At 29.1% G+C, this 27227-nt stretch overlaps 2 protein-coding genes across 3 annotated transcripts; one reads left to right on the forward strand and one right to left on the reverse strand.

Annotated features, from left to right (window-relative positions):
* Window positions 1-3475: 3475 nt before the first annotated feature.
* Window positions 3476-5158, reverse strand: LOC112740698 (uncharacterized). The gene is made up of 3 exons (XM_025789294.3): window positions 5024-5158; window positions 4342-4471; window positions 3476-3977 (listed from the first exon to the last, which is right to left on the reverse strand). Exons 1-3 carry the CDS (start codon window positions 5154-5156, stop codon window positions 3476-3478), a joined length of 765 nt encoding a protein of 254 aa, XP_025645079.3. The 5' UTR covers window positions 5157-5158.
* A 13721-nt stretch (window positions 5159-18879) lies between these two features.
* On the forward strand, window positions 18880-24187 carry LOC112744634 (agamous-like MADS-box protein MADS2). Of its 2 annotated transcripts, none has more exons than XM_025794309.3 (8): window positions 18880-19368; window positions 22064-22142; window positions 22225-22286; window positions 22403-22502; window positions 22786-22827; window positions 22921-22962; window positions 23051-23199; window positions 23800-24187. In XM_025794309.3, the coding sequence occupies exons 1-8, from the start codon at window positions 19184-19186 to the stop codon at window positions 23897-23899; spliced, it is 759 nt and encodes a 252-aa protein (XP_025650094.1). In that variant the 5' UTR covers window positions 18880-19183; the 3' UTR covers window positions 23900-24187. The 2 variants fall into 2 exon arrangements, with proteins under 2 accessions (XP_025650094.1, XP_025650095.1); XM_025794310.3 differs by having other exon boundaries at window positions 18885-19368; window positions 23803-24187.
* The last annotated feature ends 3040 nt before the right edge of the window (window positions 24188-27227 follow it).

Here is a 27227-nt window from a genome sequence, read left to right on the forward strand (position 1 = left end):
AATGACATACATGAATTATTACCTGCTGCACCTGTATCTGTGTCTCATAATTCTGTTTCTGCTATTCCTAACTCTGTGACTGCTACTAACACTCCTCCCATCAATATTCCCTCTATTGCAGATGCTCAACACTTAGCCAGGATTGAGAATATGCTGCCAGCTCCAGCAGCGCTGCCATTGAATCAGCACCTAATGCAGACAATAAGCAAATATGGCATCTTTAAACCTAAGACGTATGCAGCGGTTGTGCAAACGGGAGGCACTATTCCTTCTCCGCTACTACCCCACACAGTAGCCCAGGCCCTCACTTGTCCTCATTGGAGGAATGCGATGGAGGAGGAGTATGCAGCCCTCCTACGAAATCGAACTTGGCAACTAGTTCCCAGGCCGGCTCCCAGCTCCGCACCCATTATCGGTTGCAAATGGGTTTTCAGAATTAAGCAATACCCCAATGGTACGATCCAAAAGTACAAAGCCCGTTTGGTAGCGAAGGGTTTTCATCAGAGGGAAGGCGTGAACTTTTTCCAGGTTTTTAGTCCGGTTGTGCGCCCTCCTACTGTCAGGGTCATGCTCAGCTTGGCATTAGCGAAAGGATGGCGAATCAGGCAGTTCAAATTCAACAATGCGTTCTTGAATGGGGATCTTGAGGAAACAGTGTATATGACTCAACCTGAAGGTTTCATCTCTCCCACTCATCCTCACCATGTGTGTAAGCTTCAGAGATCTCTGTATGGGTTAAAACAGGCACCTCGTTCATGGTTCACCAAGCTCAAGACCACTCTCAACACCTTAGATTCAACAACACTATTTCCGACAGTTCTCTCTTTACCCGTTTCACTGCATCCTCAGGAATTTATATTCTTGTCTACGTGGATGATATCTTAGTTACTGGTAGCTCAGATTCTGAAATTTCCAGTCTAATCACCCAGCTTAATTCAATCTTCTCCTTAAAAGATCTGGGAGAAATGAATTATTTCTTAGGTATTGAATCCATCAAGAGGACTGACAATGAGATACTTCTCAGCCAGGCTAAATACATTAAGGAGCTGCTTGCAAAGGCCAGTATGCATGATGCAAAGGCCATGCCCACTTCAATGGCTTCAAGCTTAAAGCTCTCTGCACATGATGGTGAAGAGTTTCTGAAACCAGAATTATACAGATCCATTGTGGGAGGCCTCCAATACGCAACAATCACAAGACCTGATATCACATTTGCTGTCAATAAAGTCTCGCAGTTTATGCACCACCCTCTAGACAGTCATTGGAAGGCTGTCAAAAGGATACTCAGGTACCTAGCTGGTACATCCCAGCATGGTTTAAGGTTTCAAAGGTCTAGTGAATGCAAAATTTATAGGTTTAGTGATTCAGACTGGGGAAGTGATGTTGATGATAGGAAGTCTACTAGTGGCTTCTGTGTTTACCTTGGACCAAATCTAGTCTCTTGGTCAAGTAGAAAACAACTGGTAGTGTCTAGAAGCTCCACAGAAGCTGAATACCGAGGAGTAGCATCATGTCTTACTGAGATTATCTGGGTCCAGAATCTGTTAAGTGAGATGAGAATAACATGTACCACTAAGCCCAGTCTCTACTGTGACAGCCAAAGTGCTGTACTACTGACAGCCAATCCAGTTCTTCACAATCAAAGCAAGCATTTTGAGCTGAACTTGCATTTTGTCCGAGACTATGTGGCAAGCAAAAAGGTTCACATTCTTCACATTCCCTCCATGATCAAACAGCTGATTGCCTTACAAAGCCACTGTCAAGTGGCTCCTTCCACAAACTTAAACTACGCCTCAGAATTGTTGATAGAGAACAAAGAAACTCAAGTAGCAGGGTTGATGTTAAGAGAGAGCAAGGGAATCCAAGTAGCAGAGTTAAAAGAGAGTAAGGGAATCCAAGTAGCCGAGTTGATGTTAGCTGTGACGAAAGAAGAGAGCCCAGTAACAGAACTGCTGATAACAACAGGAAATTGCACACACACAAAAGCACCTGCATCAAAAAGGAGTTAGTTAGAATTGACTTGTCAGATCAGCAGAGTTTGTTAGAGGCAGATCAGCAGAATCTGTTAGAAGAAGAGCCAATTAGCTCTTCTAGAAATCTCTATTAAAACCACTTTAATTTTTCTTCTCAAAAAATCTGATACCTCACACTATTTGAGTGCCAAAATTAAAATGACGTTATTTTACAAATTTTAGCGTGATATTTGGACTCTGACTATTCATATCAGTGCTTTGATAATATTTGTGAGTCAAAAATTTTCTCAAAAATTAATATGAATTATATTTGTAAAATTTTAAGATTAAATAAAAATAATTAAAATTTTAAAAACTAAATTGAAGCCCGTTAATAAGTTTTGCACCTAATTGAGAATTAACTATGGTGAAAATTGGTGTATGTGAAGGAATAGTATAATAGATTTTAAAGGAGTAATCTTGAGGTTCCTTAAATTTGTTGCATTGTTGAATCATATATATACCAAGCAAATCTTATAAAACAAAGGGAGATTATTATCTCTAAACTTAGCTTGTAAACAGACAAATGATTAAATTGTTATCAACGGAAGAGTAAATATTAGAATTTATAACATGGCTAATTTTTTTATCTTTTATTTTTCAAAGACAAGTATTTAATTATTGATGTAAACAATAAAATTATAATATTAGTACGATTATTTTGGTCAACAATAATAATCGTAGCACAAAAATAGAATTTCCTAACAATAAAAAAGAACTCCTTGATTTGATAGACTTATTGATATTCAGCCACAAGTTAGTTATGACAGCTGGCATTAAGTTAGTTATTAGTTGTTATTAAGTTAGCAGAGGACAATATATAGGTGCAGTTAAGACAGTTACTTAGAGGCCACGTCACAAGTTTGTTAATTCTGTTTTGCTAAGTCTGGTGTAATAACAGAATCAATAAGAAGGGAATGCAATACAATTATACAAACACACAATTTAGATTTCTTTCAAAGTTCTTCTTTCTCACTAACTCTATTACTATTATATAAGCTGCTATTAATTAAGAGTTAATCAAGACATAATATACAAGAAGATATTTTGGTCACTGCATTAACAAATTTTCATCAAACACATCATATAGTTTATATGAACTAGCTGCAATATAATAGCAAAAGATACATACATATGTTACATATATATATATATAGATGCATTTTTCCTAACTGAGTTCTTTTTTTTACAAATATAATATATTTATTTAGCTTCAATTACATTAAAATTAATGTATACACCTAATTTTATTGTGTGACTGAATATGATACGTGTATGCTTAAATTTCGCCTTATGAATGCAGCAATTTATCGTTGGCTAATAATAAACTCTTAAATAAATTTTAGATATACGACGAATTAGTTATTGATCTGTCAAACTAAAATAGTATTGTGAAAAACAAAAAACAAATATGATAAGCTAAATTTATATTAATACAATAACTTTTTCACAAGATTTTTTAATTATTTTTGCATGGGAGTCCCTCCATCACCAAAGGTAGCTTGGTTTGGGAGCACATATTTGGTGAGGTTGTTAACATGTTCTTCAAAGCCTTGTGGTACATCAAAGTCCCATAAACTAAACCACAAGAAGGCATCATAATCTGCTGTTGTAGTGTCTGGCCATGAAGGTGATGACAAATAATCTTGGTGCATCAAAGGGAAGCTTTGTTGCTGCTCTAATAACATTGTTGGATTATTATTAGGGTAAATAAACCCCATATTATTGTGTTGATCATTGTAGTAGTTTTCTTTTGTCTCATCATCATAGGATTTGGTATTTTCATTATTATTGCTTTTGTTGGTGTCCTCCATTACTACTTGCTCTTTTGTCACCTTTGATCTTCTCTTTTTTAGCTTCTTGTTATTATGCTTGGAATCCTCTTTCTTTTTGAAGTGGGTTCTCCAATAGTTCTTTATCTCATTATCAGTTCTACCTGGCAAGTACCTTGCTATTGTTGACCACCTATACAAAAAATAGAAGTGAAATAATAATTATTACATCAATAATTTCATTCATAAAAGTGAGTCCATTTGATATATAAATGATAGCTAGAGAATGGATAGATACATCTATTTATTCACACAAATATGAGTTTCAATTTTGATGCACTAATAGTATAAAGTGTTTTATACAATCGTGCAATTATATTCATTTTTATAATCATTCACATGATCAATAGTTACTTTTATTAATGTAGCATTACGTAATTAGATACATATGTAAAAATACTTTACATACACTACATCAAAATTAAATTCACATGAATATGTGCATAAAATAAAAGTATAAGTAAAGTGAGTAAGTAGTGTGTGACGAATTTCATTACTTGTTTCCCAAAATAGCATGCAATTCAAATATTATTCCTTCTTCCATTGGTGTTAATTGACCCTTCTTGAGACCAGGCCTCAAATAATTCACCCATCTCAACCTGCAACTTTTGCCACTCCTATTTAAACCTAAATAATTCAGTTTGAAAAATGAGTTAATATATAAAGGAAAATAGAAATATAGGAAAATAAAAGACCATTGACTACTGTCTTTTCAATTAATATGAACTAAACCAATAATTGGAATTCACTTATCATTCTTCTAAGTAACTTTTTTCACCAACATATTTTTTAGAAAGAAAACTCACATATGTAATTATTTTTATATGAAGTTGATAGTTGAGAATTATTAAATAATAATTTAGTTAAACTTATCAAATTATTTAATGGTTCTTAAATAAGAACTTCACGTAAAAATAATTTAGTCAAACTTGTCAAATTATTTTTTTATTTAACATAAAATTAAAAAAAAATTGACAAAATATCTTATATGTAGTGATAAATAAAACTTTTTTTTTTTACCTTTTCACACTATAATTTCATTAAACATGTCTATTTTTTCATGTATTTTTTATGCATGCAGCATAGGGTGTGATTTGATCTTAGGAAGGAAAAAAAAAGTTTGTATTATAATTTGAGAATCAAAATAAAAATATATACTAGTTTAACTTAAATAATTACCTGTGAACTTGGCCACAGAACTCCACCTACACTCCCCATGCAAGGTGACATATTCAGTGAGCAACTTGTCCTCTTCATGAGTCCATGACCCTTTCTTCCACCCTCTCTCTGAACCCATTATCATAATCACCATGATTTTTTTATGGCCCTTTCTATGACAAATCATGCTCAATCTCTTGCTCTCAATATATACCATCTTCTTGTGGGCCTTTTTAACAATTATTTAATTAAGAATAATAGGCATTCAGAATGAGAACTTTGAATCAAATTTTTCTTTGTTGTGATGTCATATGTTTCCTCATTCTTCTCTCTAGTTTCCCTTTCGATCCCACAAGAGCTAATCTTAATCTCTTGGTGCTTCACAGCTTCATTATCTTCTCCAATGAACATGGAGCAAGTGGATCAAACAAATCTTGTGTCTAAGTACGGAATTTTGTAATTAATTAAGTACAAATATTCACGCGCAGATAAAGGAAGCATAAATATTTTATTTAAAAAAAAAAGTTACCCAATCAATTTTTTCGTTCACTATCAATTAATTTTTTTAAAATTATTTTATTTATCTTAAATTATAAATTTTATATCTTAAATTATAATCTCTACAAAAATTTGACTAAATAAAAATTAGTTTCTTACACTTTTTTTTTATATAAAATCAATTTATTTTGTAAGTTAAATTAAAAGAAATAATATTTGCATCACTTTTTTGTTTATTTTTCTTTTATTATATAAAATACAATTTTTTTTATCTTCTTTCATTTTTTATTAATTATTTTTAATATCAGAAGTCAAAAATGTAGAAAAGAAATATACACGTAAAAATATTGCATATAACATTCTTCCTAAATTAATACACATTTCTACTATTAAATTACAAGCTAATCTTATCTAAAATAAGTTCTTCATGCTCTATTCCATATTGAAGAATATATAACAATAATTCATATATTAAAAAAAATCAGTATAGATAAGTAAATAACTCATTTATATCTCACACCATAATCTTAAGCCAAGGAAAAAAAAAATGGAGTTGGTTGTTGCTGTCCCCTTGAAAATGGCTTTGGAAGCAATGGTTATGGCACAGGTGTATGATTAAATTAAATTAATCCTTAATTCCACGATTTAGATTGCATAAAGATGAATTAATGAAATGTATTATCAAAGCATGAATGATTTATGTAATTTTATTCATCCTTGTTTTCTGCCAACCGTACGTGGGTCGTGTGTTTTAAAATTGTTCAATGAAACTAACCATTAAATTTGAGCATAGGATTCCAATTAAGGTATAATGGGGAACAAAACTTTGTGAAGGGTTAGTCACTAAGTTAACACGTGGCCTTCCTACTGTAATTAGTAGCATATACTTTATAATTTGGTATATCTTATTAGGACAAAATTCAAATGCTTGACCCATAAGAGCTTTACCCTGGAAATAGGTAATGATAGTAACTGAAACAATTGAATATTGTAAAGGTGTTTGCCAAAAAGACATAGAGAAGAAACTTCAAGATCTCATAAAGTTTTCAAAAACTTTATGTGTATATATATATATAAGATTTTTAGATTTTTTTTAATTAATGATGCTAAATGCATATTAAAAATCAATTATAAAAATATGTGATTGTTATCTCATAAAAAATTTTTGTTATATTGATTATTATTTTTTATAAATTTAATTATTTTGATAACTAATTATTTAACTAAAAAATATGTAAATCAATATAAACAAATATTCATAAATACGTAATAATTGGTTTAATTATTTTTATTCTTTTAAATATGTTTATTTTTAAAATATTATTAAATATATTTTTTAAATAATAAAAATAAAATAATATAACATATATGATAATTTTTAGTTAAAAATAAAATATAAAAAGAATATTTATTTATTTATTTTTGTAGATCCACAAATAACAAATATATACATAAAATCTATAATTCGATCTAATAACATTGTGAATAGGATCAGATATGATAATCTTACGAATCAAATCAATATCCACGATTAAATTCAGATAAATAACGTGAATATACAAATTGAATCTGATCTATAAATACTCCTACATATATATGGAGTGGTGAAAGAAAATAAAGGATAGCTTTATGTGTCTAATTGGCCTTTGAAGATATAGACAATGGCAAGCAATATATAATATATAATATATAATAGAGCATATTGGTGTACGTGTCAGGCAAAGATAAGATCAAAATCCTTTTTCCCAAATCTAATAGTAATGACTAATGATGCATAATCAACGACAATTGACTTCAAATATTTTTCTCCACACAAAATGTTTGGCGCAGTTTATTGAGCAACTTTTTTAGTTGTGGAAGAAGAATATGCTGATCTTTCCAACTAAGTCCATATATAGCGTAAAGTATGTAAGATTTGATTATATCGCCAAACATTACCTGGCTTATCTTCTAGACGTATCTAACCTATGTTAATTCATGCCACAAATTAAACAATGCATGCCCCCCATGGCCATGTGTAGTAGAATATATATATAACTTTTAAGTGTATCGATACATTAGTATTTTAATCATTTTTAATTGTTAATTTTAATTGTAAAAAATATATAATATATAAAATTAAAATTAACTATTAAAATTTACTGCAATATCAATTTATTAGTATACTTAAAAGCTTTTCTATATATACATAACTGAACTTATGTAACATCTAAGATTTGCTAGGCTTAAAAGTATATGATGAAAAGGCATTATTTTTGTATATGATCATTACAATAATTTCTTCTACCTGTCATCAAAACCTTAAATATAAACAAAAGCAACATTTGTAACAACATATACATAAGTTACTGAAGAATAAATCACAATAGTATTTTAACTTTAATTCACTGATTCACTTAAGTAAATGTTAGAGATCAAACATAAATTTTGTACTGTGTATAACAAGTAAGAGAAAAGATAGAATAGTAAAAAAATTTAATAGATCAACCGTTTATTTTACTAATTTATTTGTACAGGTTATACAGGTTGAAACTTTTTTAAAAAATATACATTATGAGTTATAATTTTATTAGATCTATCTGAAGAAAATTAATATCATCAAGAATTAAATTATTTACCTGATTTATATTAATTGGTAGGATCAATACTAAGCAGAGATTAATTAGATTGGACGTTATTGATCATATGGATAAGATTTGTGTTTTATGTAAAAAAGAAAACGAGAATAATTTTTACTTATTGATTAATTGTGAGTTTATATGACAGGTGTGATATGCTTAGTTATATGCTTATAATAAATTATAGACTATTTTAAAAATAATTAAACAACACTTTAAAAATTAGACAAAAACTCCCATAGAAAAAGACGAACGTAGATGCCTAATATTTTACTCTTGAGATAAGTACTTGATTAATCAAATAGTCTCAAAGTAGTATTATATTGTATATCGAGATCATTTGACTAACGCCGATGAGAGAAAAGATTATTAGTTTTATTGACCCGCATGCATCATGACCTTTAGTCTAAACTTAAGCTTGTTTAATGGTAAGAAATAAATAAATTGATGTCCAATATTAAAGTTAGTTAGTGGACGTAAAGGTATATATTGTGGCTGTGGTCAATAGATTTTAGCATATCGGAATTGCACTTCTACCTACTTGTATTAAATAGGTTTAATTACTCTTTAGATTTTAGTTTGAAATTTTGTAATTGAATTGTTATATTGCATTAAAAGTATTTAATTAAGTTATTGTCAATATTTTTTTAAGAGTAAAGTATCGTTTTTGTCCCCCAACGTTTAGGGTAAATCCTATTTGTGTCCCTAACGTTTAAATCGTCCTATTTGTATCTTTAACGTTTATAAAAGTGATTCAATGTTATCCTACTTTCAATTATACTAATAAATTAAATTATATTTTTCAATTATTCTTATTTGGATGTATTCATTCTCAATTAGGTTTCACTTGGATGTATTCGATTTTAATATTATACCCACTATTTTTGTTTAGATTCAATTATGTCCCTAGAAAAGTGAATTATGTAAATGTTGTAGGAATTAGTTTCAACATTTGATGAACTATTTTTCGAAGTAGATCATCGATTCTATCCCAGACATTTGTATTTTAACTTCAAGAAGTGATTTTTAAACTCAAACTAAAGTGCTTATGATGTGTAATTGACGGCAGGATAACATTGAATCACTTTTACAAACGTTAAGAATACAAATAGGATGATTTAAACGTTAGGGACACAAATAGGATTTACCCTAAACGTTGGGGACAAAAACGATACTTTACTCTTTTTTTAAAAAGTATAAAATATCATTGAAATATTTGTTTTTAATTAATAAATTTAAAATATTCTAAAAGTAAGTATAAGAAGATTATTACATAATTTTTTCTGAAAGATAACAATTAGCAAAGATGTAATTAAAGTTCTTTCCTTTTTTTTCACTTTTGTGTACTCTCTTTTTGGTTTGATTTGGGTAGATTTTTTTATTTGATTTTGGTAATTTTTATTATGAAGACCAAAACAAATTGGGTAAGAAAAGCCCAACTATATATACCATCCGGCCCACATTATATGCATGCGAAAAATTTGCGCTGACAATCAATTCCTTGACCCAAAAAAAATCAAAGGTTTTCCACCATACCAATCAAACCAACTTGTGATTAATTATAAATTAATCGGTAATACTATATGACCAAGTCATTTTAGTAATTAATAAGTTCAATTAAGTTAGTCTAATAGTTTATTGATACAATAAAAATCAATTAAAAAAACGGTTCCGCTACGTTACCAACAGCATATCTGCCAACTTCTGCCAACTCTTATTTATAATTGTGTTTCATAGAAGTGTGTTCGTGGATGTGTCTAATAAAAATGTCTTTTTTATAGCTGTGTTTAATAGAAGTGTCTTTATAGATATATTTTCTGGATGTGTCTCTTTATATATGTATTTAAAATATATTAATTATTAGACACATCTACGAACACACTTCTATGAAACACAATTATAAATAAGAGTTGGCAGAAGTTGGCAGATAATATGTTGGTACCCTATACTTTTCCTTAAAAAGAAAAGTGACGCATAAGATGAAAAAAAAGAATTAATTAAACTTGTTTATAAAAATAATTTCTTCGCTTGGTATTTCTTTAAATTAAATGTTTAAACAGTGGTTGTTTGCCAGGTTTAATTAATGTTGTTTATAAGTTAATTATTTTCCATAATTGATAAGCCTTTGAACAATATTCTTTCCCTATTAGATCAAGCATCCCACGAGGTCCATCCATTTTTTTTTTCTCTACCAAACAAATCATTGATGCTTGTCTGTCTTATCATATCATTGCACCTTGTAGCAAAATTAAAAGCTATTTTGAAAGAGAAACATGATAACTAGTCTTAATTAGCAGGAACAAAGTAAAGTTAAATAGACGGGAATTAAAACAAAAAAAAAGTGTAAATAGATTTATCATATAATTAGTATAAGTGTACAACACTGTCACAAGCATGTGCATGATGCATCTAAGGAAAAATGAATGGTTCTTAGACGGATGCCGATTTTGGATGTGTGAAGCATGAAGAATATTTAGGGTTTAAAGGTCATTGTTGACCTTACAAATTAATAAGTAGGTGTTCCCTCTTGTATCTTGTTTGCTAGTTGTATGTATATATATGGGAACTATTTAATTATCAAGCAACGACAGTCTTTTTACTACACTTTTTTTTTTAATTAGGATTTGACATTTGAAGTCTTAAAAAATGATAGGATTAGGCAAATCAACTTTTTTTTCGACTTTTTGTTAACGTGAAAACTCAAGTTTATATCAAGTTGATAACTGAAATTATTAGATGAAAATTTAGTCAAATCCTATAAAGTACGGACACTTCCCTGAATTATCGTGTATGCGTGTCGGACACATTTCGGACACGACACTCACCGACACTCGTCCGACACATGTGTGTGCTGTGTCCAACCGTGTCTTAATAAAAAATAAAAAATTCTTTACCGGACACGCCTGGACACACCTAAATACCATCGCGTATTCGCGTGTCCAGTCTTATTCTTAAAATAAATTTAGATATAGTATATATTATTATTTATTAAAACAAAAAAATATTTTAAATACTTGATATAATTAAAATAAGATATTAAAAATAATTAAAAATTTTAATTTATATTTTAATATTAATAAAATATCATTACAATTCATCTAAAAAATACTTTATATTTTATATATATGCGTATCCCCGTGTCATGTAAGATTTTAAAATTCGTGTGTCGGCGTGTCCTGTGTTGTATTATGTCCCGTGCCCGTGTCAGTATCTGTGAATCATAGGTCAAATCATTTAACCGATATCATATATATTCATAGCTTTCAATACTATAGTGATCCAGGTTTATGTCATTTTAAGTTCATATAATAATTTACTTTTAGAAGTTTAAGTAATAACCCTTAGTACAATAAATAAATAAATAAATAAAGCTATGCAAACAAGTTTTCTTAAGGCATTGGTTAAAGTTATCACTAGTAAAAATTTTAAATCTTTTGAGCTATTAAATTTTTTCTATTAAACACCTTGACTAGTTTATGAAAAATAAATAAATAAAAAATATATATAGTTCTTGCTTGAACCAAAAATTTATGATGTATGCAATGGGAATAGTAGTCTCTTGCACTTTTGGAAAGATAGTCAAAATCATGCACATGGCCTTTGGGTATGTGTGGATTATTGGCTTATAATGGAATCATAGTATAATGTATATATGTCATTGCATTTAATTTGCTAAAATCATTGATTGATATATAAATATAGCATGTTGAATCAAATTGAGAGCAAATGCTTTAACAAATATTCATTAGTCATAATAATCAATTTAGAAATTAAATGGTTTAACTTGAAGTGAACACACAAGCACACATATACTACAACCTTTTAACTTATTTCCCTCATGCAAGAGAGTGACAAGCTAATAAGCTAGCCATGTGCTTAATTGGAAGATGTTCCAATGCTTTTGGAAACAACCAACATGACTAGTATAGAAAAAACATAAACTTATTTAGAAAAGCAACACATATAAATATAGAAACAACAAAACTATATAATTTTATACAAAAATTATTAAATTTGTTCAAAACAAATTACATAATTAAATAAAGTAGATTTTAAAATTATTCAAATACAATAATTAAAAATTGGTTACATTTCTGTCTTATAATTAATCTATATAAACTATTACAGGGTATAAAAATTTCAAAATTTAAACATAAACCGCTCTAAAATGTCACAATTTATACACAAACTAAAACATAACATAACAAACCTTTGTATTCTTTCGCTGTTTATATTGTAACATTATAAAAACTTTGTAAACCTTGCCAACAAGTAGATTTATATAATAGTTTTTGTTTAAATTTTAAAAACTCTACACCATATAGCACTTTTAATTTAGATATGGAAGGGAAAGTAGTGTAGGATGCAATTATGGAGTGTATGGGTGCTTTACGTTAGGGGGTGTGCATGGCCCGGCCCGATTCGAAGACCCGGCCCGGTCCCGAACACTTTAGGGGCTAATTTGGTGTGATTTTATCGGGTCTAGGGCCGGGTATGAGTCTCGAAAATAGACCCGGTCATAATTTCGGGTCGGGTCCGGGCCATAGCTTGGGTCACCCGAAATCGGCCCGGTGGCCCGGTCATCATATATAATTAATATTTTGTGTTATTAGTGATGGATGATGGCTATTATTATGTGAAATTTAAGTGTTGTAAACCTTAATATTTTGTGTTATTAGTCATTATATATAAGACTATAAGTTAATATTTTATGTTTAAAATGCATAAGACTTTAGACTAATGCATAATCTTGTGTTATTTGTATTGATTTAAATATTTGGTGTTATTAGACAATATTAGTATTGATTATGGTTATGCTTTAATTTTAGAGAAGAGTTAGTTCTTAGTATATATTTATAAGTGAATTTTACCATGTCAAATAATGATTGGAGTCTTGAAAATTTGGATATTTTTACATGCTAACTTACAAGAAGGTATCAAGGTAATATAATGTTAACGGCCCGGTTTTCACCCGATTTTTACCCGGTATAATCGTGGCCCGAAAGTGTATAGGTTTCATCGGGTCTAGGGTCGGGTTCGGGTCTTAAAAATAGACCCGGTATATATTTCGGGTCGGGTCTGGGTCACACCAAACCCAGTTTCACCCGGCCCATGTACGCCCCTACTTTACGTAATTGTGGTGTCAAGAGCAAATTGGACTTTTTGATTTGTATTTAAAAAATTAAAAAAATTTGCAATACACAAATCGGATCGTCCGATTTGTGTTTTAGATAATTAAAAAAAAATAATAGTAAAATCGGACCATCCTATTTTTGTTTTCAAAATAAAAAAAAATAAAAGTACAAATCGGACCTTTCGATTTGTGTTCTTAATTTGTTTAATAAAAAAATCAGACAATCCATTTTTTTCACTTTATAGTTCAAACAAAATTGTCCCTACATTCATGTCTAGCACCACCCACTTCTATAACCATGCACAACACACACAGTTACGTATCCAAAAAATTGAACCACTATGTAGTGATTTATATAAATTAGTTGTAAGACTAAAACATAACCAATTTTTAATTATTGTATTTGGATATTTTAAAATCTACTTTATTTAATTACCTAATTTGTCCTTAATTTTTTATCTCATCAAAATTAAAGTTAAAAAACCTAAAGCAACAATAGAAACATTCTTTTCTTATCTATATTAAGTCGTTGTGTATCTTTTTCTCTCTTTTTTTTTTATGGAAATGGAATAGGACAGGGATAGATCGATAGTCAGAGAGATTAATGAGCTGTGAATGGACTATGGAGTTATCATTTCATCATCAGCAGTGTTTCACAGTCAAGAGAAAATCGCTAATAATTAAATGAAGAAAATTATTTTAAAATTATATTAATTAAGGCTTATTATTTGTTTGTCGATTCTACGTCGTCGTTTTTTCCTCCTGCAAGGCTTTTACATCCATCAATTGATGAGCAGGCTGCGTCACCTGGCACTGTACATATAGACCAATAGTAGCTCGACACGTTTCTGCTGTGACACTTCTTTCCTATTATTGCACCCTCAAGACCATTGGAAATTGATGAACATCTGAATTCAAATGTTGTCATCAGATGATGCCACTTTTTTATTATAAAAAAAATATAAAAAAATAAAAGACTAAATTTTCATTACATTTACTATTTTATAAGTTTTTAACTTAAAAGTATCGCTGATTTTTTTTATATAGAAAAAATATTGGTGTTTTTTGTGGAAATGGGATTATTTGGTGTAATTACAGATAGGTGGATTTTGTAGGTGAGAAGTCAACACGTGGGGGCGTGTTGCAACACGTGAGGGGCGTGTTGTAACACGTGGCAATATATTAGCCAATACGTGCTGTAATACACTTCAAATATCAATATTTAACCAAAACACCATCTCCATTTCCATATTAAAAATAATTTCATAAAAAGTATTCTTAACGAGTGTTTTAAATTAAGAATATAATGTAATAAAATAGTTATGTATATCAATTTAGATAATATTATATTAATAAAAAATAATTATAAAAAAATATAATTATACGATTATATAAAAAATATTTTATAATACTAGTACATTAATATTAAACTTTTAAATTAAATCTTTATTCAAAATACTTATTATATTAATATGTGAAACTCAGGTGCAGTCAATTTTACATGAAGTTGTTAGTTGAGAATTGTTAAATGATTTAATTAAATTTTTATCTAACGATTCTTAATTATCAATTTTCCGTAAAATTTACTGCATATTAGGTTCCACCTTATTATATAGCAAGACTAAAGAAAAGAAAAAATAAATAAATAGAAATACAAAATTAAGATAATGTTTTTGTTAGGGGTATTAACTAGAGGTAGTTATAACCCAAACCCTAAAATCCAAAATTACTTCTGATCTCCTTTAATTTGACCTAACCGTACATGTTTTTGCAGCTACCCTAAACAATCTATACTGTTAGAGTATTAGTATCACTGTGGTTTGGGCAGAAGTATCCAAATTATTGGCATTTCTTCTTTTTATTATTTTTATTTTATTTTTAGAGATAGGGTATAGTTTTGGTATAATTAATGACGGCACCATAGCTACAAGAAATGGCAACTAGCTAGGTTGGTTTGTATAGCATCCAAATTCCAAAATGTCTAAGTTAAAAAAGAAAATAATAGACTATGAGTTGGCATAATAATTCACTCAGTTTATATGGAAATGCAGCTTGGAAATGATATTTTTCCAATATGATCTTGGTATTCAATTATTCACCATTCATGTTAGCAAACAAGGGTTTTTCTAATTAAGTTGAACAAAGATGGTTATTTAGCTGATGTGTGGTTGCCATTTCGTTAATTACCACAAAGTAGTGATGATTAATATTTAGGGGTGTTCGCGGATAAAATTGGATATCTAGATCTAATTTGCATTAAATTCATCGAATCCGATATAATATCCACACTTTTTATGTTTAAATTTGATAATCCAATTTGATCTGTACATCAGATATCGGATATATCTAAAAAATAAAAAATATATTAAAAAGTTTATTTTTATAAAAAAATCAATAAAATCTTTTTTTTATTTTTTTAAATATATTTATTCTTAAATATTATTAAATCAACTTTTCTTAAATAACAAAAAATAAAATAATAGAATATATATAAATAATGATTATTAATTAAAGTAAAACATAAAATAATTATATTATTTATTTATAATTTAGTGTAGATTTGCAACTCACAAGGTCTTATGGTTTTGTCTTTGACGATAAAAATGATAGATGAAACTCTCACACTCATCAAAACGCGTCATACTAAGGAAAAGTATTTACACTCTTATAAAACATGCTTCGTTTTCCTATCCAACCGACGTAAGACTTTACAATACAGATTAAATATAAATAATTATCATAAATTTACAAATATAATGCGATCCATGAACACCCCTAATAATATTTACTTCTCTAATAACGTGGTATCATTATTCCTTTGTTTTACATAAAAGTAGTGTTTTAATCATTACCTATTGTTTCCATATCATGAGACAAACGCAATTACACACTATATATCCTTTACCACGCTGAATAAAAATACTAATAAGGAATGATTAGTACGTAGCTCAAAAATTAACAAGAGGATAAATCCCCAGGGTGTTCAAATTAAAAACTCATAGGTACACACAATAAGATAAAAGAATAATTGTAAGAATGTTTAAATAAATTAAAAGCTGATACATAGGTACAGCTTTGTCGTGTTATATATATATTGACAAAATGTTTAATGACTTTAATAATTAATATAATAAAACAGAAACCCATGTTATTTTTTCTAATTTTTTTCCAGTGTGTATATATAATGTAAATTAAAACATATTCAGAAAATAAATAACATGATCGAAGGTATATAATTTAGTGCATAACTACTGCTCTACAAATAATTAGGTGCAATTTCCTAAATAATTTAATTTCCTGCAGCTAATAAGAAATTAATTTACTTCATCATAGCTTAGGCATAAGAGGTGATAGGTGCTAGAAAATGTTCTTTCAAACCAGTAGAATTATTAGTGTTGTATACACTTGAATTCTCCCTCTATTATTATTTCTCCAAAAGATTCCAACCTATATATATATATATAAGAATTAATAATTCACCGTAAAATATCCTGCTAAACAATTTTCAAGCATCAACAGTACAGTCACAACAATTATATTTTTTTAATTTAAAAATTTAAATAAATTTAACATCAATTATTTTATTTACAGAAAATATACCTTTAAATTCGTTAGACACACATATGTAAATGCTTATATTAAATTATTTATCAAAATAATTCTCATGTCAATAATAAAATTCAAACCCAAGTCAGGTAATTTTCGCACCAATTTAAGAGTAAGTATCTAATTTAATCTTGTATATTTTTCTTAAAGACCTGTTAAATTTTAACAAAAAATAAAAATAACCACAATTATTTACTTTTAAGATACAGATAGTTTTTAGCTGAAAATAATATTTCTTTTTATGAAAACAGGTTATTTGATCCTTCAAAACCATATAGCTTTGAGTGAAAAATGATCTATATATCTCAAAAATAATAATTAAAATCTGTTTTATCATTTATTTTTGTTTAAAATTTTACAATTTACAATTTTTTTATTTTATCCACGGTATATTTCGATCCAACATGTTAATAATTCCTAATATTTATTTAAGTGGATTAGTAAAATTAGTTTAAAAATTTATTATAAATCCAAATTTTATTAAACACAAAACTAAATTTAAATTTTTAATATTTATTTAAACAGATTAAATAAATTGACCTAAATTGGTTGCACTCTAAAATTTAAGAATGACTGAGTGAAAAAAAGTGACTGCAGTGCATTACATCACTACTGAAGCTGGAATCACTTCACTCACCGTTTTAATTTCCCACCATACAAATGACACAATCACTAAAACATTGTTTTCTTTATTGATCTCATTATTAACTTGCATGAAACAGAACTAATGCAACTATGTAATCCATTAATAAAGTGACACGTGTGTAGATCCATTTTAAGGTATGTGACGAAGTTTTGATACTCATGCCTCTATACAAATACAAGAAGAAGAAGAGGAGAGAGAGTGGAAAATGACATGCCAAACGATACAACATAACACGTACCTCACCACGCGCCACAAACAACGGTAAACATGGTGGGGGTGTTTTACACGCGCCATGTATGCGCTTGCTTAACATGTATTCTTTCCAAAAATAGCTTAACATGAAAAAGCATGGGAAAAAGAACTTTACATGAAAATAGAAAGTACCTATAACCCTAATAAGCCCCACCCAGTTATTATTTTTCTCTCTTTCAGATTGGAACTTAAAAAGAAGAAAACTCATCGGTAAATATTTTTGGAAGATTTTCAAGTGTACCGTCGTACTAGTGTATAAATAATTTTTAATTATTGATCTTAATTATATATTATATATATTTTTATAATTAATATCAACGATTAAAAATTAATGAAACACCGATATGACAGCACACTTAAAAATTTTTTAATATTTTTATGTAAAGTTGATTGAATTATTATTTAACGATTTTTAATTATTAATTTTATATAAAAATAATTATACTTGAATTTTTGTTAAAAAAATCTTATGATAAAAAAAATAAAAAATAATATTGTATTAATTTTATAATGTTAGTTCGGCATTCTTTATCATTATTAAAAAAATATGACAGACTATTATAGTATTTAAATTACAATTAGAATCTAAAAAATTAAATCAATATACAACCTAAATTTTAGGAATTATTTTAATAATTTAAGAGTACTGCTAGGGAGCTAATGGCTTAAGCGTACAATGTGTATAATGGACTAAATTTTTGGTCCATAAATAAAATGAACATCACTCATACTATCCAAAATAATCATCCGGATACCAGAGATAATAAACATCTCATATTATAAAACCACTTATTCCAAAAGCTTAGCTGATTTAGGGGTTCACCAAGGATCGAATCTAGAACTCTAATACCATATCATGAAACTACTCATCCCAAAAGCGTAACCTGATAGGACAATGTAACACTAATGGTCATATCTCTAATACTTCATAAACTTCCATTGTACACATTGTACGCTTAGGTCATTGGCTCCCTATATTTATTCTATAATTTTTTAATTTTTAATTTTTTTTTTGGTGTATGTACAAATAAAACATGTGGACTAAAATAGAAAAAGCTAAGTTAGAAGAGATAGTAGATGTAAACAAGACAATACAAGATAAAAAAAACTCATCACAATATGCTTTTTGGATCAGATTTCTCTCTCTGGTCCATGCTCTTTCCTCTTATAATTCTCTCACTAGGGTTTCAAGTTTCAACTTGAATAAGTATCCAACTTTCTCTTGTTTTTCACAAATTTGGTTGCACTTGGGTACTGGTCTGAAAAGAAGCACCATCAGGCAACCCCAACAAGAGGAGAAGGAAAGGAGAGAAAAAAGTGAGGGAAGAAACAGATAGATATTGGATAGAAATAGAAACAATATATAAATATAAGTGACAAAAAAGAAAGATAGAAATTAAAGGGGGGATTTTTAATTTTAATTTGTTATGGGAAGGGGAAGAGTTGAGTTGAAGAGGATAGAGAACAAGATAAACAGGCAAGTCACATTTGCAAAGAGAAGGAATGGTCTTCTCAAGAAAGCTTATGAGTTATCTGTTCTTTGTGATGCTGAGGTTGCCCTCATCATCTTCTCCAACAGAGGAAAACTCTATGAGTTTTGTAGCAGCTCTAGGTATTCATCTTTCTTTTCTTCTTTCATCTCTTTATTATGATGAGATCTACTCTTGTTCTTTGCTAATATATGTTCATTTTTTGTTTTTTGATTTTCTGGGATTTGCTTGATTTGATTGGAGGAATGGTTATCTACTTGTCTTTGTTTTTTGTTTTTTTTTTGTTTAATATAATAATATGATTATTTTTGTAATTTTTCTGTGGGGGTTCAGCTTATAAGCTCTTATGTATTTCTTGAGAGAATTTGATTTCATATTTAGAGTGTAATGTTGTTAGATGTATCAGATCTGGTAATATAGTACATGATCTGGTTAGTATATATATTTATCTGATAATCTTGTGTACTTGTACGGTTACTTTTTGTGTTAGATGATTTTTGTTCATTGTTGACTACTAGCTTTTTTTTGTCACTTTTTTTTGGGTTTGACTTTTTTTTTCCTATTTAAAATCTAACTTTTCATACTAAGCAGCAAGTGTTAGATCAAGATTTTTGCTTTAATTTCACCTGGCCAATTAACCTTATTTTTTGTTTTAGTTTCCATTTTATTTTAGTTTGTTAGTATTTTGCTTTTGTTTATTTTTGTTGGAAGTTTGGCTATTAGTAGCTAAGAGAGTTAGCACTTAACACTAATGTCTTGAAATGAAATTTTTATAAGCAATTTCTTTTTTAATTTGAAGCATCAAATGTTAATGAAGTGTTTTGACCAGCTCAAAAAAAAATTTATATGATCTTTTTATTTAAATTATTTTTACTACATTTGAAGAGAAAAGAGGGAGAAAGAGGGAGAGAGAGACAGAGTAAGTGATTAATTTGCAATTATTTATTAAAAATAAAAAAATAATTATAAAAAAACCTTTTCGGTAATTAAGGGTAAAAATCTTTGACTACTATTTCAGCTCTTCCAAGTTATAATTTCATTTTTTCCTTGACCAAACTTTTAATGCCCCTTTTTTGCCTGATCTCAAATCTATTTCCATGTAACATTCTACATATTTATGTATATACCTCACCCTTTGTGTTTTAATACCATTAATCCACAATATCTATGAAATAGTTTATATATATATAAGTCTTGAAGTTGAAGTGGCAAATAAAGCATAAAGATGGTACTCACTGAAATTCATTACCAGAAAGCTGGTAGGAAGAATTGAAGACACACAAATGTTTTTTTTTTAATTAATTTAAATATACTTTTTTTTAGAAAAATATAATTTTTTTAAATTTTTGTTAATATTAAATATATAAATGATATAAAAATCTTTTACATTTATATTTTTAACAAATTTTTTATAAGCAGAATTCTATACAAATTTATTTCTTGCTTCTTTGTACAAAATTTTTGAATGCTTTTTTCTCTTTGAATCAAGATGAAGCTATGCCTAGTTAGATATTCGATATCAAAGACATCAAATAGACTAGGGAGGATGAACTGAAGAACCTTTTGAATTAAATTTCATTACTTTATTATTTTTGTTTGTTGTTTTTATCTTGGATAATTGTTCTTTCGGTGGATAGGACATTAACTGGCATGATTTGATTGTTAACATTAGTATTTACACCAAAATATATAATATTACTTAGCATGTTTAGTGATAAATATCCAACTATCTATGTACTAAGCATAAGCCTAATCTAATTAATTAATTTCCAGCAAAATAAGGTGCCCTTCTTAATATAGCAAAAAGCTAGGATTAACTTTTCCATGATTATGGCACAAGTTTATGTAAACATAATTTGTTTATTCTTATCTTCGTTTTAATTTTCAAATAAAACATTGATTACAATTTTATCCTGCAAATTTCATCCACAACTTGAATGAATATTGCATCTTACTGCTTTAGTTTCTTCCTCAGTTCCTCCATTGATTACAATCACTTAAAACATGTACTCTATCCTAAAAATAAAAAAATATTATGTGCACACTAAAAATTAATTATCAAATATTATGTATAAATATATGTATAGTTTAATTTATTTTTAATGTGTATTTTATATTTTAATTTATATTAATCTATGCTAATAACTAATTTTGGTATATATTAGTATAGTTAAAAAAAAAATAGTAGCTAAACCAATTAGGGCATTTAATTGGTTTAAAGAAGAGTGGGTTATAACTTGGATTTGATGGGGCAATGATCTATGAGTTATAGATTTTGAGTGAAATCATAGTGTTGCAATCCAAGTTGTAATATATATAATTGAGTCTTTGAAGTCCACCAATATGAAAAAGAAGAAGAACAATTAAATCTGAAACACCAAGAAACGAAGAGTGTGCTGGTTTGTGTTGGTGAAGTGCCCTACAAATTTTACCCTAACAAATAAAAAGATCCTTGTTTATAAAATACCTTTACTTGATATTTAGAAATCATATATATATCATGCTATCTAATTACGTTAATAATCACTTTTGATCTTATATTTTTTATTGGAAAATATTATAATAAAGTATTTTGAAAAGTTTGTTTGTTTAGTAGTGCTACAAATAGTTAGATATTGTTTTTATTGTTCTCAAGAATAAACTATGATACATTTGTTTTGTTACACAGATTTTTGGGAGAAGATATTCAATAATATTGCTGAAATTCATCAAACCATTCTTGCTACTAATATTTTAAGTTCACTTCATTCTTACGATGATTATGAAGATAATAGTTGATCATTTAATGTTACCTCTTTTGTGTTTCTTGAAATTCAGCATGCTCAAAACACTCGAGAGGTATCAGAAGTGCAGTTATGGTGCTGTGGAAGTTAGCAAGCCTGCCAAAGAACTTGAGGTATATATTTAAATTTCTATTTCTATGATCATTATATATTTCAATTTTATATTTTTTCATTTGTTATTTTCTTTTGTAACAGAATAGCTATCGTGAGTACTTGAAGCTGAAAGCAAGATTTGAATCTCTTCAAAGGACTCAAAGGTGAGTTTTACATATATAAACAACTCCTTAATTATAAAATATTAAAATTTTCATATTTTTCATAATTATTGTACTAATTGAATCAGCTATATTTTGTTAATTCTCTCTTGCTGCAGAAATCTTCTAGGGGAAGATTTGGGTCCATTGGGTACCAAAGATCTTGAGCAACTTGAAAGGCAATTGGATTCTTCTCTGAAGCAAGTGAGATCCACAAAGGTATAATAAAGTCATAATTTGTGTAAGAAATTTGCTAATAGCAATGTTCATTATGTATAAAAATGGCAACAATTATGAAATATAGTGACACTAAATCTTGACTAACTGATTATACGTCAAAATTTTCTTAGAGAATTTTGCTGTATTTGGAATTGAAATTAAAGAGTCATAATGTTGAATTAGGACTTGCTCTTGATTAAGAAACTCATTACTTTAAGTTTTAAATGTTCATGTGATTTTTTTGGTTATCTTACACTTCTTGAAATATTGCATTATTTCTCAGACACAATTTATGCTGGATCAATTAACTGATCTTCAAAATAAGGTACATACATACATGCTTCTGACACAAGCTAATGAATTTTGCATCTTTATTACATGTGATTAACAATTTTTAAACTATTGATTTCTATTACAGGAGCAGATCTTGGTAGATGTCAACAGAACCTTGAGCATGAAGGTAACTTAATTCATACCATTGTTCACACTAATAATCTATCTTTTATAGAAGATGATGATGAAATTCATGTTTACAATTTGTTAAATAGCTGGATGAAATCAATTCAAGGAATCAATATAGGCAGCAATCATGGGAAGCTGGTGATCAAAGTATGCATCAATATGCTGCTCCACATAATGCTCACTCTTCTCAAGGCTTCTTCCAACCTCTGGAATGCAACCCCACTTTGCAGATTGGGTAACAATAAATTAAAACATTAATCAATATAATAAAAAAATATTTGTTATACTTGTTATACATCGAACGCCGCGTAGAATCTAATAATAGATGATGAATGAGTTGATCAGTCATTTAGATAAATAAATATATTTAATATAATTTTTTAATATATGATTTGTTTTTTTATTTTTTTTATTTTAAAATATTTATCGTTGATGTATCTACAATAAATAACAATAACAAAGTCTTAACTTATTAATAAATAATTTAGATATACATAAAAATATTATATTAATAATATTTCTATAATTTAAGTATAAATACGGTACTCCAAGAATACTCTCATATATATCTTTATTAGGATAGAAAATTATGCATTCTAATTTATTAGGATCATAAATTATGTTTTTTAAGATGAAAAATATTCTCTAAACATGATATAAATGATACCATTTGATTCATACAACTAACTGACTTCATCATATGAGATAATAAAACTTTGTTATTGTTATTGTTTATTGTTGATGTGTATACTATTTAGATATAAATGCATCAAATTTGAATTAGTTTTATTTAAATAAAATAATGTTCTAAAATGTTTGTGTTGTAATTATGCAGCAGTGACTATAGGTACAATGGGGTAGGGTCAGATCAGATAACTGCTACAACAACTCAAGCTCAACAAGTGAGTGGTTTTATCCCTGGATGGATGCTTTGAGCTCATCACTATATTCACCTTTTGCAACATTAAAAGAAAAAGCCAAAAGAAAAAAACACCTCACAAAAAAAGGAGGGTGGAAAATTAAAGCCAAATGCTTCTTTATTTGGTCATGGCAATGTGTAAATGTTGATTGTACTTTTTTTTTTTCTAGTGTTATTTTGATTTTGCTACTATAAAACAGACAGTTATGACTCACTTCATCAAACTATTGAACAATTAGCCATAGACTCCTAATATGGCATATTCTAAGATTTTTAATTATAATATTTGAGTATCTTTGAAGCTCTTTTTTTGTGACTAAGTTAGAAATATGTACCATGTGTATGTGTTGGGCATAATTGACTACTCTTGCACAATTCCTTTCTATTTTCTAGATGATTAGTATTTTTCCTTAATTTATCTCATTTTTTGTAGATTTCAATTTTGGCAAATTTTATCTAGGGATAGTATTTATTTATTTATTTTGTGTGTGATTTTTTTTTTATCGTTGCGGATATGTTTGAGAGGATGGGAAACAATAAGCCAGAGTGGACCCAGGTGGGCCGAAATATGCCCAAGGCTTGTTGGGCTTATCTGAAAAAATCCACTCATTATAGCCCATTCATAAACTAGAAACCAAAAATAAGGAATCTAGTTATTGTTTGTTAATGAAATCCAAAAAAAAAAAGAGATTAGAAGGAAAGAAATAAAAGACTAAATAAGCAAATTTTACCAACGTGCACATATGGATGAGCGTCTGTGTCCCTTAACCATCTCTTTCGGGTTTGATACTCACTGGAGGACCAAAAAATAAGTAAATTTTAATGTGAAAATAGTTTTTTATTTAGCAAAGTAAAGGTAATTTTGTATTTAGATATCTTATGTAAAAATAGTTTTTTATTTAGCAATTATATTTAGGTACAATAATATAAAAATATTTTTTTATTTATTTATTATGTTAAAAAAAATTTGAAGTTTAAAAAGATTTTTTTAAAAAAAGTATGTGGTAGCTTAGAAAAAAAAGATGTTTTTTTTTTAATTTTCTAGTAATTTTATTTTTACTATTAAAATTTTACTAAATACATTTAAAAAAAATTCTAACAACTTAATAACATTTAAACAAGTACTTAAACATTAATTGCTACTAAAGATAAAAATAAAAATAAAAAATAAAAATCTTAAATTCTAAATTCAAAATTTTAAATTTTAAATTTAAATATAATAAATAAATAACTAAGATTTATTTAATTAAAAAAATTGTAGTTCTTCTTATTTAGCCAATAACGTTTAAGAATGAGCTACGCACTAAAATACTAGTATGTTACTCTTAGTACTCTCTTAATAGGGTTCCTAATGTGCTCTGCTAGGGTTTCTATAACGCCCTATTAGGGTTCTTCCTTCTTTCTTTTAATCAATTTCACCCAGCATATATCACTTTTCTTCTTTTCTTCCACCCCATCTACTCTCATCTAAATCTATTATCTTATCTATATTCTAATTTCATCCAAAGTCTTTGTATTTTTACAATGAGTGTCCAAAGAAAGACCCAACACCCTCATCGACATGATAGTGAAAGTGATGACGATGACGTGATTATTCTGGCTAATAAGGATATTTCTAACGGTATTCACGCATGCCACAAAAGTCAGAATATTTGTTGACCGCCCTTTCTCCATTGGTACTATAGAGAATGCCCTCTATGCCATATGGAACAAATTTGTAGGTTTTAGAGTTGTTAAAAAGGCCACCAACCAGTTTCAATTTTTCTTAAATCTAGAAACTAATGTTATTTGGATAGAACGAGGCGCTCCTTGACTATTTAAAAACTGTGTTCTGCATGTCCATAGACGGAACCAATCTGGCAAACCTAACTGCAATGTGATATCTACCTTCCCCGTATGGTCTCAATTCTGGGGTCTGTCTGAGCAATTTAAAACGCTGGAGGTAGGTCGAAAACTTGGAGGGAGTATAGGTACAATCAGTGAAGTTGATCTTTTTGAAATTAAAGGTAGAGAGGCGCGCATCCTGAAGGCTAGAGTGAAAATCAATGGAGAAAAAAGGATTAAGGACTGCCTGAAACTAGCTGATCCTGAGCAAAAACTAATGGAGATAGGAACCAGATATGAGAGAATCAGTATTTTCTGTACCTACTGTGCTCATTTGGGACATGATTAAAAAACCTGCCAAATTTTTGTTGAGGATACAGCCCAGAACAGACTCAAGGAAGATAAAATTGGAGAATGGGTAAGGGCAGACCAGGTAGGCAGATGATTGGAAAGGAAAGGAGAAGCTGGTAATGCAAACAAATCCAGTGCAAATAAGACACAATCACAGCCAAGGAAAAAGCCTCCGCCATCATGGCTACTCGATAGCTTCTCTAGTCTAAGCATACTGGGAACCAGAAAAAATTGAAGGAAAAACGAGATTCAAGCCTAAGGAAGGAAACAATGGGAGATTCGGACGAAATAGAGAGTGCCACGCCTGATATATCTCTCCCTAAGACATTAATTGCTATATCCTCTCCAATGAACATTTCAAATCAAGTTGCTGCCTCCAATACAAAAGTAAAACAAAGAGAAAGGAGCCATAGTTTGAAAATTTTGGCACGTGAGTCTTTCGCAGGAAGTAAGCAGAGGAATAGAGGTAAGAAGAATGTTGAAAATATGAAGAAAATCTGTCTTGAGGAGTATTCTAATGATGCTATGACGGTGGAGGGTGCCAGGCTTCAAATGAAACACATGGAGCCATGAAACTACTAGTTTGGAATTATCAGAGTTTGGGGAGACCCCTGATAATCCACAATTTAAAAGGGATTTGTAAATCCCACTTTTCCGAGGTTGTTTTTCTCTGTGAAATCAAAAACCAACCTCGACAAGTAGAAGCACAGCTTAAATCTTGCGGTTTCAAAGATTGGTTCATTGTGGATCCATCAGGAGTTGCTGGTGGCCTTACTTTGGCATGGAAGGAGAGATACAATGTTCAGATTATTAGTTATGACAACTTTTACATTGTGGCCTCGATGGTGGAAGTGGGCACTAATGTTTCTTGGGGTATTATTGGAGTTCATTTGACCTCTCATGATCAAGGTAGGCGGGTATAGTATGAGGCTCTTCAACCTATTATTCAAGCATTTCAAGGACGAGTGATAATCACTGGTGATTTTAATGCTATTTCAAACCAGAATGAAAAGGTGGGCGGGGGAGTGAAGTCAGCAGCTTCTATCGAAGCCTTTAATGACAGCTCTCTAATAGATATTGGAATGGTAGGCAGACCATTTACATGGTCAAATCAGAGATCTGGTCCAGATTTAATTCAGGAACGGCTTGACCGTGTGCTGGTTGGTTCT

The sequence above is a fragment of the Arachis hypogaea genome, chromosome 14, assembly GCF_003086295.3.
Source record: "Arachis hypogaea cultivar Tifrunner chromosome 14, arahy.Tifrunner.gnm2.J5K5, whole genome shotgun sequence".
Classification (NCBI taxonomy): domain Eukaryota; kingdom Viridiplantae; phylum Streptophyta; class Magnoliopsida; order Fabales; family Fabaceae; genus Arachis; species Arachis hypogaea.

Excerpts from the sequence above, each read along its gene's own strand:
- LOC112740698 (XM_025789294.3), bottom strand. The coding sequence starts at position 5,156 with ATGGTGATTATGATAATGGGTTCAGAGAGAGGGTGGAAGAAAGGGTCA. Across the intron at positions 4,472-5,023 it reads TTCTGTGGCCAAGTTCACAG|GTTTAAATAGGAGTGGCAAA; the intron begins GTAATTATTTAA and ends TGAATTATTTAG. Across the intron at positions 3,978-4,341 it reads CATGCTATTTTGGGAAACAA|GTGGTCAACAATAGCAAGGT; the intron begins GTAATGAAATTC and ends TTTTTTGTATAG.
- LOC112744634 (XM_025794309.3), top strand. The coding sequence starts at position 19,184 with ATGGGAAGGGGAAGAGTTGAGTTGAAGAGGATAGAGAACAAGATAAAC. Across the intron at positions 19,369-22,063 it reads GAGTTTTGTAGCAGCTCTAG|CATGCTCAAAACACTCGAGA; the intron begins GTATTCATCTTT and ends CTTGAAATTCAG. Across the intron at positions 23,200-23,799 it reads AACCCCACTTTGCAGATTGG|CAGTGACTATAGGTACAATG; the intron begins GTAACAATAAAT and ends GTAATTATGCAG.